At 34.5% G+C, this 17,420-nt stretch overlaps 2 protein-coding genes across 2 annotated transcripts; both read left to right on the top strand.

The window, feature by feature from the left end:
• The first annotated feature begins 311 nt into the window (after positions 1-311).
• LOC135135192 (endocuticle structural glycoprotein SgAbd-2-like) lies at positions 312-985 on the top strand. The gene is made up of 2 exons (XM_064064196.1): positions 312-396; positions 454-985. Exons 1-2 carry the CDS (start codon positions 388-390, stop codon positions 961-963), a joined length of 519 nt encoding a protein of 172 aa, XP_063920266.1. The 5' UTR covers positions 312-387; the 3' UTR covers positions 964-985.
• Positions 986-12,320: 11,335 nt separating this feature from the next.
• LOC135135226 (pupal cuticle protein 20-like) lies at positions 12,321-12,941 on the top strand. The gene is made up of 2 exons (XM_064064247.1): positions 12,321-12,350; positions 12,411-12,941. Exons 1-2 carry the CDS (start codon positions 12,342-12,344, stop codon positions 12,939-12,941), a joined length of 540 nt encoding a protein of 179 aa, XP_063920317.1. The 5' UTR covers positions 12,321-12,341.
• The last annotated feature ends 4,479 nt before the right edge of the window (positions 12,942-17,420 follow it).

The raw sequence follows: 17,420 nt of genomic DNA, 5'->3' as shown, positions 1-17,420 counted from the left end.
TAACATAACAACTTTCATTAAAAATAATGCGTAGCCAATTAACCATTTAAATTATTAAAAAATAAAAATCCTACAATGCCGTAAAAATTAACAACAGCCTGAAAAACGACATCCGCAACTGTAATAACCACTATTATTGCAATAATAACGAAGATGGGCGTCACCTGTACTTTTCTCGCGAGCCTGCAAGTTCATTGACTAAACTATTTCCGACTATAACAATCAAATCGGTATTTTGTCTAAAATGACCTTGCTCTGAAATTCATCCTCTTTTGTAATCCAACAACTCAAACTCATCTTTAATAGTGGGGCATTTTATATATAAAAGGTAAGTTTAGAGTTTTTTAGATATCACTTCTTCCCAGCAATTCAGTTCAACCTTCAAAAATGTTTCAGGTAAGCAAGCAATCACTCAAATTATCTGCACAGTTTGTTACACTTGTCAATTTTCAGTTAATTTTCTCATTTGGGATATTCGCCATAGCTGCTTCTGCCCGGCTGGATACGCCATACTTACCCCCTTTTTCTCGACCTTTTGGTAGTGGCAGCAGCTTTTCTGGATTTGGTCAACCACATATACAAATAGTGCGATTTGACAATAATAATAATGGAGATGGTACTTATAACTATGTCTATGCCACAGCGAATGGAATTTCGGCACAAGAACAAGGGTTCTTGAAAAACGTTGGTTCACAAAGTGAAGCTCAAGTGGCGCAAGGATCGTTTTCCTATACTGCTCCTAATGGTCAACAGATTGCACTTTCTTATACCGCGGATGAAAATGGTTTTCATCCTCAAGGTGCCCATCTTCCAACACCGCCGCCTATTCCAGATGCTATTTTAAGGTCTCTAGAATTTAATCGTGCAGAAGAGGCTCGAGGAGGTTATCGTGGAGATGATGGGCAATATCGTCCACAAAGTAGTTACGGTGTTCCCGGATTTTATCAAGGTTATAGATATTAAGCATTTCTGTTTTATGCATATTTATAAATTTCTTGCTTGCTATGCTTAATTATTATTATTATGATAAAAACTCAGTGTAAATACAGTGACTGTAGTGATTAAATAAATTAATTATCCAAAGAAATGAAATATTATTTGAGTCTCATATATTCACAACAACAATTTATTTTTGAATCCGAAGTCAGAGATTATTGTCATTTAATTAGTTGTGAAAAGTGAAAGAATAGAAAACAGGTATCACAATACTAAGTATTTCTCATTGAAGCTAATGAATGAAAAATGCCATAAGTGGTTGGATATCGAAACTTTTGTTGACATCGTAGTATTAGCATACAACATCCATGTGACGAAATGTTTGTGAACACTTGGAAAAATAAAAATGGTAAGACGCAAGTAGATACAACTTCTTAATACATATACATATTATGGCTACATTCAATTAATTTTGTTGGTCAATATATCATTTATCCATTGTTATGCATCCAACAGACATTATTTTTGTTCTTATTCGAGCAAGTATAACTTAGTATAGAAGGTTTCCAACGAAACAGTACGAATCAAAAACAACATATACTGTTTTGAAGCAAATACTTAGAGTTTTTGTGAAGCTCTAATATCAATAAAAACATTATTCCTATTATTTATACTTCTAAGTTATATTTAATCATTGTACTAGACAATTCAATTTGGTATTTGTCTTTAGAACTACAGACAAAATAAAACACGCCTAAAAGTAATTTGGAAATTTACGCTTTTTTGATATAAAAAGGAAGCTAAGTTTTCTGTTTATTTATTTTTATTTATTTCGTTTTTTAATTCTGGTGGTACGTTAAGAATGATTTAACAATAGGAGATCGTCTGTTAAAGTTCATTTTTTTGTTAGGGTTTTAATATTCCACCGTTATACAAGCATAATAATTGTTCTATAACGAGGTACCATCCTACCAACCCTGTAAATGATAATCGTATTTAGAGGCAGAGGCAGAGAGTTTACTACTGAAAGATGCAAGCTCAATCCCAGATATTTTTTCATTACTATTGCAAAAACGACCAGTTTAATTCCATGAAATTCGTAGAACAAAGTAATGGTCTAAGAGCTAACGACCGATTTACTTTATAAATTTCAGTACCCATTAAAATCACTGGACGTTACTTTAAGAATAAGGAATGCCCATTCTGGCACCTCATATTGGCCGGGATAAGCAACCCCAAATTTACAAAGATTTTTTTTTCAATCCGCTTTTGTTCGACATTTAAACGTATTGATCAATTTACTATTAACTATGTTACATTTAAGCACTGCTAAAATAACACAAATATCAAAAATATATACAGGGTTGTTCAGTTAAAATGACCCACCTGAGTCTTTTAGTTTGACAACCCAAAATACCGATTACAGTTATTGTTGCTGGATTTCAACATATATTTTAAAATTAATTTCAATCCAAGGTTGCCTTCAAATAAACTTCAACGTTATTTGTAACTGTAAGAAATGAATATATACAGGTTATTCAGTTTGAAAGAAACTTATAAACAAAACTGAACTAATTAATATAATTAAAAGATGTTTGGTAGTGTTTCTTCAACAGCTCGCCATAAAAAAATAGTCTCGTGGTGTGAGATCCGGACTTCGAGCAGGCCAAGAATGAGTAGAACTCCGCCTTGTCCTAATCTCATTAAATTGTTGGTTCAGGTATCTTCTAACGATTTTATGATTAGAACCAAAAATCTGTAGAAAGACCGGTTCCCAACCTTCCCGGCAGGACTGGGCGCTCGCGGCAAAGGTAGTTGACAGCTTTTCCCCATATAAATCTCCGGGAGTGGATGTATCTATCCCGTCCTCCTGTAGAGGGGAATGAGCAGACTACGCCCTATCTTATTGCCAATGCTTCGGACGTGTGTGGCTGAAACCACATACCGAATGCATGGCGAAAAGTAAAGGTTATCTTTATACCTAAACCAGGACGACAAGATTACACCTTGGCTAAAACCTATAGACAAATTAACTTAACATCATTCTTGTTGAAAACGTTAAAAAAACTAAGCGAAAAAGAGATTCGGGAGACCGCTTTAAGCAAACAACCTCTACATCCGAACCAACACGCCTACATGCAAGGAAGATCCACGGATACGGCCTTACACACAGTTATAAACAGTATAGAATGGGCGTTGGAGAACAAACTTTCCACCTTAGGAATGTTTTTGGATATTGAAATAGCGTTCGATAAAACGACCTTCAAAAGATTAGCCCCACAAAAGCACGACGTGAACCCCACCCTGAGTAGGTGGAAGTATGGAACAAAAAAGACCGCATAACGAAGCACACTCGTATCTTGACGGAGACTTTCAACAGAACACCCTTGTTAAGGCTGGATTGTGCCAAAACAGATAGTGGTTCAGGAGCGGACATTTACTCCGAACAACTGAATGCGCAAATCAGCGTACCTCTCGGCACTCACACGTCTGTCTTAGAAACAGAACTGATGGGAATAATGCTGGGAGATAGAATCGTTGCTGAACGTGAAATTGGCAACAAATCAATACGCATACTTACTGACAGCAAGTCTGCACTACTAGCCCTGAACAACTGCATGATTCGATCCGGGCTGGTTTGGGAGTACAGGCAAACGCTAAGGTATGTAACGCAGAGGAATAGTGTAGAACTTTGTTGGATCAAAGGACACAGTGGTAACGAAGGAAACGAGAGGGCAGATGAGATGGCGAAGCGAGCCGCGCGCATGCCCTTCTGGGAAACCGAACTGGCAACCACACCTTCGGTCGCCCTCTCGAACGAACTCGTAAAGCAGTAAGTTGACGAAATTTTATCCCTCATTTTCAAGGGACAAACTGCGTAAACTGGTAGGATTCCTTACGGAACATTACCAGTTTAACAAACATCTACATACAATAGGAGTGGTAACAAACCCTATCTGTCATGGATGCAATGAAGAAGAGGAAACAGCTGAGCACATTCTTCGTGAATGTCCAGCGCTAGCCTCCTATAGGAAATTCATACTAGGGGATATCTAGCCTAGTATTGCAAAAATCAGGGAGTTCCCACCCTCTCCATTACTCAAGTACATTCAAGCAGTTGGGTGGCTTGACGAGTAGAGGAGAGGATATGTATTTGGGGAAGGCACAATGGGCCCAAAGGCAAGCCCTAAGTGCCGGCTGGCTACGGCCAGCCCCCATAAAATTAGAAATCCAGAATCAAGAATCCTCTCTACAGAGCAAATGGCAAATCTTTCAGTTGAGGCTCCAACAAATTTTGCAATAAATTTAGATATTTTACCCGGTTTAAATGATTGTAAAAATGCATCGGCACTTTTTAATTACTGTCAAAACGACAACAACTTCACACTGACATTTCTACCAACGCAGAGTCACGCACTCGGAACCAAATAAGAAATAAAATATTTGAAATATAGTTGAAATTAAAAAACAACTGTAATCGGTATTTTGAATTGCCACTATGAAACTCTTAGGTGGGTCATCCTAGCTGAATAACCCTATATACAGCTTTTTTAGTATTCAATTAACGATTTGGAGGGGTGTAAAGCTCCTGTCAGTATTTTTTCTTCGCAACAAATACTCATCTTCAAATGTCAGCTCTGTTAGTTCATATAAATTTGAAACTTTTTTTATCCCTTGAGAAATAGGGTTTGCTTTTTTTGGCCGGTATCAATTGCAGGACAAGACTTCATCCACCAATTAAATGTAGAAAAAGTGCGTTTTTTTGACGAAAAGTTATGTTGGTGTATACAAAAAGAGCTTTCTGCATACTTGTTTTGAATATTGTTAGGGTCACGTCTGTGTGGCTTATATAAATTGTACGTCTGTGCAAACGACAAAACGGTGTTGTAACTGTGGTCATGCCCTCAGTAAGACAACAAACACAGTTTCAGCAAAGACACCCATTTGAGAAGAGGCTAATTAATTATTATTATTTAGCTTAGATCGGTATATTTTCAGATCAGGCAGAGGATTACGTTCAGGAAGAACCAAAATGCTGGACAATCCATATATACAGCAGAACAAAGATGCTTTATTCCAGCAATTTAACCTCGCTCAGGCATAGCTCAGGCCTCCTTGGTAGGTTTAACAAAGATAGAGGTAGCTGTCCTCTCTTCCACGAGCCCCAATCTAACATGTGAGATGTGTCGAGACGAAGAATCACACATTTGCCCAATCATCCGCAGACCGGAGCTCACTTTAAGCAAGTTGCTCAAGGGGACAAGGTTAGTGTACGTTATTAAGAGTCTAAAACCTACCGACAGATTTACTTTATATATTTCAGTCTCCATGAAAATCACTGACAGAAGTTTTGTATACCCATAGAATAAGAAATGCCCATTCTGGCAACCGGCAACAGTATGAGTTGCCAGAATCGGTACTCGTTATTCTGTAGCTATACAAGACTTATTAATCCACCGATTTTTATGAGTAATGAAATGTATAAAATAAATCGGTCGCTAGCTCTTAGACTATATGAAAAAATCGCCCACCTAGCAAGCTCGATAACCACGACATGTAACAGAATGTGTATCTTTACGTGGAGGTTTCACACATTACAAGGGTTACATATTTAAAGTGCTGTAATTCCAACCATCATCAATTATTGCAGGATTTGACCGCAATATGTACCGCTTTTTTTCCAGGCATTGCAGTTTTTTGTCATTTAATCATATTAAAATTAAAACATTTAACCTTTGAAAAAATTATTTTTTAAATAATCGATATCCGTGATATAATAAATGTAAGAGGTACGTAAATTTATGTAATAGGTTCACTACCGGAAGGACAGTTTTGTAGACTACATGTTCAGTAGTTTTTCCAACAGATAAATAGATGAGTTGAAACGGGAAATCTAACAAATATTTCTAATAACATGTCAGTCAAAATTAAGTATAATTACATTTCTTTAATGTTTGCTATGTGAGCATTTTGATTCATTGGTCCCAATGTCGTACTTGTAGTTTTTTTGTATCAAGGGAGAAATTCACCTACATTTTGACAACAGCACACTCTAAGTTTCGGAAAAAACGGCAGGGGCTCTATAATCGGTAAAATAAAAAAAAAACTATGCTCAGTCTTATCATATTCCGTTGTTTCTGGGAGCACAATGACAATGGTACCGCGTTATGACGTTCTTTGGTACATTTTGCATAGGTACTACCTTGCCGCCGAGAATAAGATGATTATATGATGCTTTAGATGATACTACTGCCCTAAATTTAACGCATACTGTTAACGAATTAGTTTTTGTCAGTATGTGCTGACAGTGATCCAGATTTCTCGAAAAATAGATATTTATTTTATTAGGAGTTTAAGTGATACTGTATGTGTCGAGTATGGACGATTAAACACCGAGCGATAGCGAGGCGAATTAAGTCCATACGAGTCACATGAAGTCACTTAAACTCCGAATGAAATACAATATTTTATTTTCAAACGATTAATCTTCTTTTGAAATGATTATTTCCTATCTTCTTGTTTCATTAAGGAATTGCCTTGATTTCACTTACCATGGTTACTATGGTTGACAACCACTATGATTTTCACATATTTATACTCCGGCGGAGTATAAATGTTTTATTTATACGCCGGCGGAGTATAAGTAGTACTTATACGCCGCTCAAACACGGTGTCATAGAAATGACACTTAAACTCCGGTAAGAGCGTCATATAAGTGTCAGTTATATGACGTTTAAAAATAAAAAAAAATATTTATTTTATTATTTAATCGCTACTTAATTTGCGGTAATTTTTACATGGGGACACTAAATCCACTTTCCTGGCCAAGACCTTCTTCTGTTCTAAGAATGGCAAAAACATATTATTTCAATACGACCCGTCGCCCATCTAACTGTCTGTCTACAATGTGCTTGCTTGTTACTGTTGAACTTTATGATCTGTTGGAACTTGTGAAGTCACAGTCGTAAACAAACTATATCTTTAGCCAATATTTAATTTACGCAGTCCCACCGTACCTGTCAGCTAAAAAATGATGTGTATGTCAGTCGTAACACTGGTTCTTCAGTCGTAACACTCGTTCTTCAGTCCTAACACTGGTTCTAGATGAGTCAGGCCTAATTCGTTTTATTTCGATAGCTACGATCATTTTACTAAACCACAAACTAAATTTATCATACGCTTGACGACAGATTTCTTTGAAATTCCTTGATTGCCTCAAGAATAACTTTCCATAATTCAAAAGGTGTGGAAGTAATTATAGTAAATAATAGGGTTCATATCTGTCCGTCCGTCCGTCCGTCCATCCGTTGGTCTGTCTGTCTGTCTGTCTGTTGTCTGTGCCGACTTTTATTAGGTAGATAATGTCCGAAAGTGCAGGAACGCTTATTGTCAAATTTTAGAAATATAGTCTTTCTACATATTTATATTGAAACGCCACTTGTTGATCGTAAATTTGGCAACGTTCATATTCAAACATTTTTCTAACTAAAAACCGTTCACAATACCGAAAGCTGTTACCAACTGCTAAATTTTAAACAAAATCAACAGGTGGTGTTTCAATATAAAGTGGCAAAGAGAATATCTTAGATGTAGGTAGATGATAAAATGCTAACCAAAATTTGTCTAATCATCCGTATCAACAATTTGATGATGGTATCTTCAAATATTATAATAGTAATAAATCTTATTTAAATTTTATAAAATAACATACCCCTGCACTTGTGGTTTATGAATTCGTGTTGAGATTCTGGCCTAGACAATGAGATTTAAATAAAATCAAAATGAGTTTTAAGGTTATCGGCAGTATGGTAAATCACTAATCAAAATTTATCCGTTTATAGCCGTTTTGCCGAATGAAATCTGGTGAATAGAAACCATGATAGGAATCAAGCACGTAAGCAGCCTTTTATTTTGGAGGGGCCCAGCCCGGGCACTAATTTCAAATAACGGGGCCTTTAAAAAAAGTCTTCATTAGTATAAAACAACATTTTACTTGGACCACAACCAGTATCTAAATTTAATGGGGTTCAAATAGTTGAAATTCACGGGTATTTACTTTTAATATTGAAAGGTACAATAATCAAGATATTCACGTTAGTGCGTTAGTGACTTTACTGTACGGAAATGCTTCCTTTTTGTATATAGGTATGTATATGTACTAGAAATACATATAGTATTTATTATGATATGCCAATAATTCAAAAAGCAGTTTAAAAAAACTTCGCTAGTAGTCAATATAAAATTAATAAAATCTTGTCAGAAATGAGTTGGCATTAAGTTGTAGCAGCTAATTGCTTAAAAAAGTTATCAACAAAACTGTTCACAGCAGTATCGCTTTCCTCAGAGAGTTATATTACAAGATAAGAACTTTGTTGTTATGATTACTCATAACTAAAACTTACTGTTGATCTGAAATTTCGAATTTGCTTTACTTTTAAAATTTAAAATTAATTTAAGGGGGCACCAGGGGTGGCACAGGGTTTTGTTGGGGTGGCCTGTGCCCCCCCCCCCCGGCCCCCCTTGGTTACGTGCCTGATAGGAATGGAGTCTGGTCTTGAGAGTGAGGGAGTTACTGCCTAAACTTTTTAGAGTATTTTCTTTTAACTCATAGATACTGAAAATTTTTTAGCTTCCCAGCCGAAAATTGAGGAATTATTATAAATGGATCCATTTGATTATAAATAACTAATTTCACGTTTTCTCGAAGTTTTATAAATCCTACAGTATGTATGCTTGTCGCCTAGTCTATTTTCTCCTGGTGATGTTATTAAATAGATAATAATCTTCTGCACTGGTTATTGTCAAATTTTGACTGTAATTTAAGAGAGTTGTGTTAATGGTGAAACACTAACCAAAATTTGTCTGATCATACTCACCAATAACTTGGCGACACCATCTCAAAATTTTGCATGATAAATCCTACTTTATTTCATTAAATAAAAACGGCTTATCTCATTTTCCTAAAATTCTCTGAATGATGTAGGTGCTGCCGTTTTTAGCATTATACTGTACTTATTAAATATGTAGATGTATTAATCGTTAATAAAAAATTAACGAAACTTTACTAACAAAAACTTACTTAAAATGCACGCACTGCATATTTCTTTACTTGTGGTTTATCTATATTTTATTCTATATCATAAAAAATTAAATTCTCAGAATAACTTTATAACTTGTCTAAAATACTGGATTTATTTGATTGCGCTTCAGGGGCTAAGGAAGTGCTCCTAAATAATTTTAGGCCAATTTTTTTCGCGTGTCGGTATGAATTCACACTGAATTTGATTTCACATGAATGTAAAAAAGTACTATTTGGGTTTGGCAAGATCACCACATATGTACAAATCGCATGCAAAAATTCCTAAATTATAAAGAAGACAAGATTTTCCAAAATCGTGGGCAAAGTAAAAAAAATAATTTATTATACTCGTTTAACAATACCGACATCCTCCAAAGCACTCCTCGTTTCGCTTATCGTGCCGCATACAACTCGTGCGACAATAAAACGTCTCATTAAACTTGTATATTATTAATAATATACTACCAGCGCACCGGCCAAGGCGTGTTTCTATAGTAACTATGTTATTAATGTACTTTTTTCACAGTGTTTGCTTCAGGCTAGATATATACAAAATCAAAAAAATTGTTAAAATGGAATAACTTGAGCTTTATTATAAAGGAAAACAAGTAAAATGAAAACAAGTAAACGTTGTTCAAGTCAATACAAATTAGTTTGTTTTACAAAAATAATTTTTAAATGAAGTTCTTTTAAATTTCAATAATAATGCCATATAATCATAAAATACAGTAATGTATATCTAACCCGGACCTCCTATAATCCGAAAATTTCGGTAATCCGAAACACTTCATACAGTGAATGCCATAATCCGAATATTCGATTTCTGTAATCCAAACTTGGCACGTAATTTTTTTTTTTTTAACAGGGATATTTAAATTTATTCAGTTTAAGGCTATTCAATTATTTCGAAATTTAGAAAAAAATGTCTTACAACAATATCTCTAACTTTTGACGGGCAATTTATTTAACTTGAAAAATAAGGGAAGATTAAACAGGTATACATATTATACATACAGGAGCATATTTTGTACATTTCAAGTGAGACTTACTTTATAAAATTTTCAGAATTTTTTTCAACTCTGACTAGCGCTCTACCATATTTATTACAACCATAAATCGTGCACATAATTTCAGAACAATAAATTTTAAAAATGATAGTAATAATAATATCCAACAGAAAACAGAACAAATATTCCACTTAATGGATAATTTCCAATAATACAGAATCAAAATTAAGTAGGACATTAAAATAAAATAAAACTAAAAGCACGTTTGACATTAATAATGGTGATAATGCAATAGAGAAAAAAATATGTATTTCCGTTTTTAATGCAGAAAAGAAAAATAATACAATAAGAAAATCATATAGTTTTGCAGTTTTTAAAGTAAATAGTAAAATTTTGTTGTACAATTCCGAAATTTCTAAAAATTTAAATACGTAGGATTAAAAGTAATGGTGAATTAATAAACCATAGGTGCAGAAATATTATTTTGTCGACTAAAAATAAGTTTAATTTAGCAACATTTTTGTATGGCGTCATCAAACTTTTAGTTGGGACGAACAAACCATGTCACAGTAATCTGTTCAATAATTTCAAAGATGCTTTGTGCAATAAAATCGCCTGCAGACGGACCGAAACGAAAGATCTACTTTTTTATACTTTGGGAGGTATAATACGTCCAAAACATGAGATTATTCCTTCTGCAAATGAATCCTACTACAATACTTCCTTAGCTTACACTCGCAAAGTAAAACAAAAAACTAATAGTTATTTACATTACAAGCTGCGTAAGTAAACTTTTTTTGTCGAGGTGGATTTGACGGGCCGAGGCAACGCCGAGGCCCGGCAAACCTCCGAGACTTAAGAAAGGAGTTACGCAGCGTGTATTGTATTACGTTTTTTCTGCTACCGACACCAGTAACACTAAAAAGTAATAATTCTAGTAACTAAAAAATATTTAAGAAATTATCAGGAACTCATTGAACGTATTCATTTCCGTAGCAACAAGATAAAAAAAAATTGTTTACAAGTGAAGTTTTCTAAAATGTAGTTGTTCAAAGTGAAAAATGAGTGATTCAAGTCATTTACAGGCAATAGAAGAAGCTGCCAATATTGCTTGCGCATGTCTGTTACCTGAAAAATCGAAATTCCGTTATACTGAAACTTACAACGCATTTTCAATTTGGTAGGTATACATCACGAAACATTCAAGATGTTAATGAAACCGTAATGCTTGGTTATTTTAAGGAAAGATCCGAAGCCCGCAAGTCTCCTAGCAGTTTATGGTGTGAATATTCAATGCTGAAATTAACGTCGTGTCAGTTCTTCTGTTTGTTACCTCAATTATATAAGAAAATGTTGGAAGCTCATGCAGTTGATGAAAATGTGACAGTTACTAATTTTGAAATAACTTCAAATAATAATCCTTTAATAAATATTACTGAGTGTAGTGTTACAGTTAATATTAATAAATAATTATAAAAGAAACTATTGCTGTAAAATGAAATTATTGACATTTCTCTGACATTCTACTACTTTCATTACTTTTTTGTCCTGGCAGCGTAAGTAACACTTACGCCCTTAGTAACCTACTTACGGAGCTAGCAACGAGGTTGCCCTATTTACTTCACTTACGCTTACATCAGTGTCACTGGAGCAATAAGATTCATTTACGCTATCGGTAGCAGAAAAAAATATTTAGCAGAGCGCTAATTTACTTCCTGGTGGATATATCGACAAAAACAATTTATTGAATTTATTTGGATACCTACTGATCTCATTACCTAACTGTTATTTCGTTTTACATCTCTTTAATGTTCTTGAAAAGGTTTTTTGCAACATGTGTTTTATGCAGACTTAAATTTTTTAGTGATGACGCTCATTAAAATAATTGATGAAATAATTCGAACATCATTAAAAAATACCATACGAAACAAATTAAATACCAACTTGTGTTGATATAATTTGTGTAGCATTTTAATATGCACCAACTAGTCTAGACATGTTTTTCTAATTATAACACCTCGTTGAAAGAACCAGGAAAAATGCCAAATCGAAGAAGAATTTAAAATCGACCAAAAGTTTTAGAAAAACCACTTGCAAATTAATGTGAGAACGAAATTCCAATAAAATTTAAAATTAAGGTCAATACAAAAATATGCGTATTGATTACTTATTTTCAGTAATGTGCGAACTACATTAAATTTAACCTTGCCCTGTGCATAGATAATCTGGTTTTACGTTGAGTTAGTGTCATCTCTTCTAGTGGGATTTTTGGTATAAAAGCCAAAGTCATACAGCAAGTAATCATATCATTTTCCAACATGCATTCAGTGAGTATTGCACACACGTAAACAATAACTGTAATAACAAATTTTAAATAATAATTTCAGATTGTGGTAATCCTCGCCCTCGTTGGCTTCGCTACGGCACAGCTGAACAGCAAATACCTCCCTCCATCAAGTGGTGGTTCTAGGATTGGTGGCGGCGGTGCTGGTGGCGGCGGCGCTGGAGGCGGTGGTCGTGCTGGTGGTGCTGGTGGTGCTCAAATTCCAATCCTGCGCCTCGAAAGTAACAACAACGGCGACGGTACCTACAGTTATTCCTACGAGACCGGAAATGGCATTGCTGGTGACGAAAAAGGACAATTGAAAAATCCCGGTTCCCAAGACGAAGCTCAGTCTGCAACTGGATCTTTCACCTACACCGCTCCTGACGGCCAAAAAATCACTGTCTCCTACATTGCTGACGAAAATGGTTTTCAACCCGTGGGTGATCATTTGCCTACATCTCCCCCAATTCCTGATGCCATTCTTAAGTCTATTCAACAAAACCAAGCTGGAGGCGCAGGACAATACGGTGTTCCATCTGGTTCTGGTTCACTTCCTCTTCAATCTGGTGGTGCTGGTGGGTACAGATATTAAAGAAAAATTGACTTGACTTAGTAAATTGTAAATTATTATGTACTGTAATACTGTGTAATAGCGTAATATAATTGAAATGTGATAACTAAAAATAATTGTACTTAATTCAGTCCGACACAACTGTAGACGAAAATAGAAGGAACAATAATGTGCAACACTAAAATTGTGCTCAAGTAGGCGCTATATTTTTAGCTCTCTTTCTCATTCCCCTTGTAAGTGACAAGACAACTTACTCATCCAAAGCCAACTTGAGGGCATTTTTTGTTGATTGCACATTATTACGTCCCGAGCATAAGCTAAGGAAGTTAGTAATCGAGTCTATCTGACGAATTGCTACTTTCATATTTTCTCGACGCTTCATGACCCCTAGAGTACGAAAAAACTAAAAAAAAGTTATCTCCCGTTTCCGTTTGTCTGTCTGTCTGTCTATCTGCCTATCTGGTGTAGGTATCCGTTTTTAATCTCAATGGTAAAACGCTAACCAAAATTTTTCTGATCATCCCACACCAATAACATACTCCTGGGTTTGTTGTTTATGAATCCGTCTTTAGATTTTCTTCAGAGCATCCAAATTTTCGCAAATAAAACGAATTGTACCGCAAACTGTTATCTATACTCTATACTTATATAATAAACCTGAAGCTTTTGTTTATTTGAACACGCTTATCTCAGAAACTACTGGTTCAAATTCAAAAAATCTTTTTGTGTTGGATAGTCCATGTATCATATCTACATATAGGCTATATAACATCACGCTACGATAATTAGGAGCGAAGTAGCAATGAAAAATTCGGAAAAACGGGAAAATTATTCCTCCTTTGACAGCTTCCGTTGCTTACGCTGCTTAAACGGTTAAAGTTACGTGAAAATCATGTATGACGAAATTGTTCCTCTCTAAAAGATCTAAAGAAAAGTCCGCGACAGCATATGTCTATCTTTTAAGGTCGAGTCAGTATAACCTTTTTTATGGTAATGAAATTTGTTCTAAAATAATAATGCATTATGTATAAAATTCTCGCGTCACAGTGTTTGTAACCGAACTTCTCCGAAATGGGTTGACCGATTTGTATGAAATTTTTTATGCATATTCGGTAGGTCTGACAATAAGTTGTAAACTATTTTTTAAACCTTTAAGTGATAAGGGGCCCACCCTAAAAAATGTTTGTCTATTTTTTATTTTTATTTTTTTAAGATTTGGCACCAAAAAATACACATAACCCTAAATTTTTACCTTTCTACCACCAACCCCCATTTTTTAATCGTCTATAAAATAAAAATCAATTACTGTTCCTGTTAGTCTCGCTAAGACTCAAAAACGGCTTGACCGATTTGAACATTTTTTTATATTACGGCATTGATTAAATACATATGTATTTAATCAATGATTACGGGGATGGTTTATAAATAAAAAAAAATAAGGATAACTTAAAAGAACAGTTAAAAAATTAAAAAAATCTAAAAATTTTGTATGGGAATCGCCACTTCAAATTAATTTCAATAGTTGGCGTTTCTAACGGACCTGTCGTCTAACTGACGTGTCATACAAAACTAATTCTTCCGTGCGATTGTGAAAAGTATATTGCATTTCGAATCGTTCTTTGTTTTTTCGTAAAAAAAAAACGTCGTTTATTTTACATTGCGAAAGTTTCTTATTCATTTTGATCTGCCATTCTTTTTACCTATATTCACTTTGTTGATTTCGACAAAACCTCAAACTTTACCGTTATTCGAGGATTTAATTTGAAGTTTTCAATATTTTAAAATTCTCAAGACAAAATTTACAGATTTGATTGACTGTGAAAATAATTCTGTGTCGTTTTTTGAAGTTCATTAAAATGCCGAGATAGCTCACATAGGTCCACGAAGTCAATCAAATGTGCGACGAACTACCTCAGGTGCAAACCGCAATGATTTATTTCATGGGTAAATCGGATACGGAAGCTGATCAGTGTTGTGCTCATAATCAACATAATCAAACATTGAAGCGAGACATTGGGTGGTATGAATAAAAGTGAGTAGATACTCATATTCGAAGTACAAAGTACCTAGTAATCTTATATACCTGAGCGTCTACTCTATGTACTGAGTACCTACTTGGAAACATTGTACCTCTCCGGACACAAACTTAACATCTACGCGTTTTGTGAGCATTTAATCTAGAAATGAGCATCGGCGTGGCAAATAACTAAGCTGTCTGTAAAGCAGCTTAGAAAACCTGTAGGATCGTTGTAAGAGTGAATTTTAACTAAACATGGTGACTTTCATGAACGTGGAACGTCGTCAAAAGGTGCATTCAGTTTGAAAAACACATTAGGAGCAGGAATATCGAAAACTTTTCATGTAATTAACTTTTATTTATGCATAAATTGTGCAGTGCGTTTTTTCTAACACTGGCCATAGAGATTTCCATCTCAAGGTGTCTACCCCATGCTAACTTATATTTTGGTAACTCAATTTTTGGCTTGATGGTTGAACACTGTCACTGTTGTCTTTTTTTGTTGTATCGAGATGCTACTTGAGCATCAACTGTTACTTACTGAAGTATTAGTATCATCTAGAAAAACTAGAAATATTTTGATTTGATATTCGAGTAGATACTTCGTATTTCGAGTATGAGCATCTACTGAGTTTTATTTATATCAACCATTGTCAAAAAATTGATCGAACGTTGTTTCGACAGAACTTCCTTCGCACCAAAAGTATAATAAAACCTATTCAGCATTTTCGAGTTGAGTCTGTTCTTCACACAATTTTGTGATGACCTAATCAACATTTACTATCAACACGTATACCACCTTGGATTGGTGCAGTGTAATACTAAAAATAACTGTATTGTATTCCCAAAATTATCTGCGAAAATCGAGTGAGCCATTTCATCAATTTTTTGGGGGGAATAAATAAATATTCTTAACAATTTACCATGCTTACAATAACTTTAAAACGTCTGCAAGATCTCAAAGTATTCATTTTTGCAACTCTTGAGTTATTCACTAAAATAAATTGACTGATCCATATATTTTTTTGAGTCATTGTAAAATCAAATCTAAAAAATATGAATGCAATGATAAATTACGAAAATATACTGATGATGTTTTCCACATTTTAGATAGAATTTATTCGGCAAAATCTTGAGATGACGTCTTCAAGTTTTTGGGCTTGATAAACAGATATATTTTGATTGAAAACCTACCATGTCAAACAGTAACTTCAGAATGTCTAAAAAATTTCAAAATTCAGTTTTGCAGTTCTTGATTCAATCAATAAAATAAATTGACTCAGTGATTAATTTTTTTGAGACACCCCGTATAAGCAAAATTAAAAAATTTGAATGGAATGATAAATCACAAGTATAGTTTCATCCTATTTTGGACATTTTAGACAGGATTCATTTGGCAAAATTTTGGGCTGACGTCATCAATTTTTTGGAGGGGATAAGTAAATGTATTTTGAATAAAAATTTATTATGCTTATCATATGTTTAAAACATCTGCAAGATTTCAAAGCATTCGATTTTGCAGATTCAAAATTAAATTGTAGGTGAAACGAAGTTCACGGGGTCAGCTAGTACTAGTATAAGCGGAGTGGTTGGAAGGTTGTTCTGTGGCTGAGTGTTTGGTTTCAAACATGTAACACGAAAATCGATTACGGTTCGAATGTCGCATAGAATCTTTTGTTTTTTATGATATTATTGCTATTATCTATGATTATTTCCTGAGAGTAAGCTAAGACAGTATAATAATCGGGTCCATCGAATGAATGGCCACTTCTATGTTTTCTCGACGTTTTATGACCCCTAGAGTACGAAATAAGTAGTCTCCCGATTCCGTCTCTTTTTCTCTGTGTTTGTCTGTCTGTTTGTCTGGCGTCTATATCCATTTTTATTAAATACGTAACCTCCAAACCACTGGACCGATTGTTGTCAAATTTTGTGTGTATATTAGAAATATCATGTAAATAGTTAAACGCTAACTAAAATTTGTCATCCCCAACAACAACATGACGCCATCCCCTCAAAAAGTTTAACAATAAATATTTTTTAAATTTTATGAAATCATATACCGGGTGATTTTTTGAACCTGAAACTTTCAAATATCTCGGAAAATAAACACTCTGCGAAAATGTGTCCAGATTCAAAATGTAACCATACAGCGGGGGAAATACACTAGTGCTAAAATTAGCCCCACTTTCCCTCTCCTTGTATGTGGAGCAGGGGTTAACTTTGAAACCTTAAACAGGAAATGCTATTCTTTATTGCAAATCGGAGTCTACGACTAAAAGTACGTATGATTTGTCTAAAACATTTTTTTCAATTCGTGATAGATGATGATAGACGAAATTCAAAATTTTCCGATTTGTCCTACTGCGAGCCTATGCATACGATTCTGCCATATGCTGGCAATAAAAAATACGACGTTTTATGTAAATACTCGAAAATCGTCGTCAAAAAAATTTATTCATGTTACAAATTTCGAATAACTT

The sequence above is a fragment of the Zophobas morio genome, unplaced genomic scaffold (genome assembly GCF_036711695.1).
Source record: "Zophobas morio isolate AGI-343-1 ecotype UQ-CSIRO unplaced genomic scaffold, CSIRO_AGI_Zmor_V1 ptg000024l, whole genome shotgun sequence".
NCBI classification, from domain to species: Eukaryota; Metazoa; Arthropoda; class Insecta; order Coleoptera; family Tenebrionidae; genus Zophobas; species Zophobas morio.
Note: the sequence above shows the minus strand (reverse complement) of the source record. Positions and strands in the feature narration are given on the sequence as shown.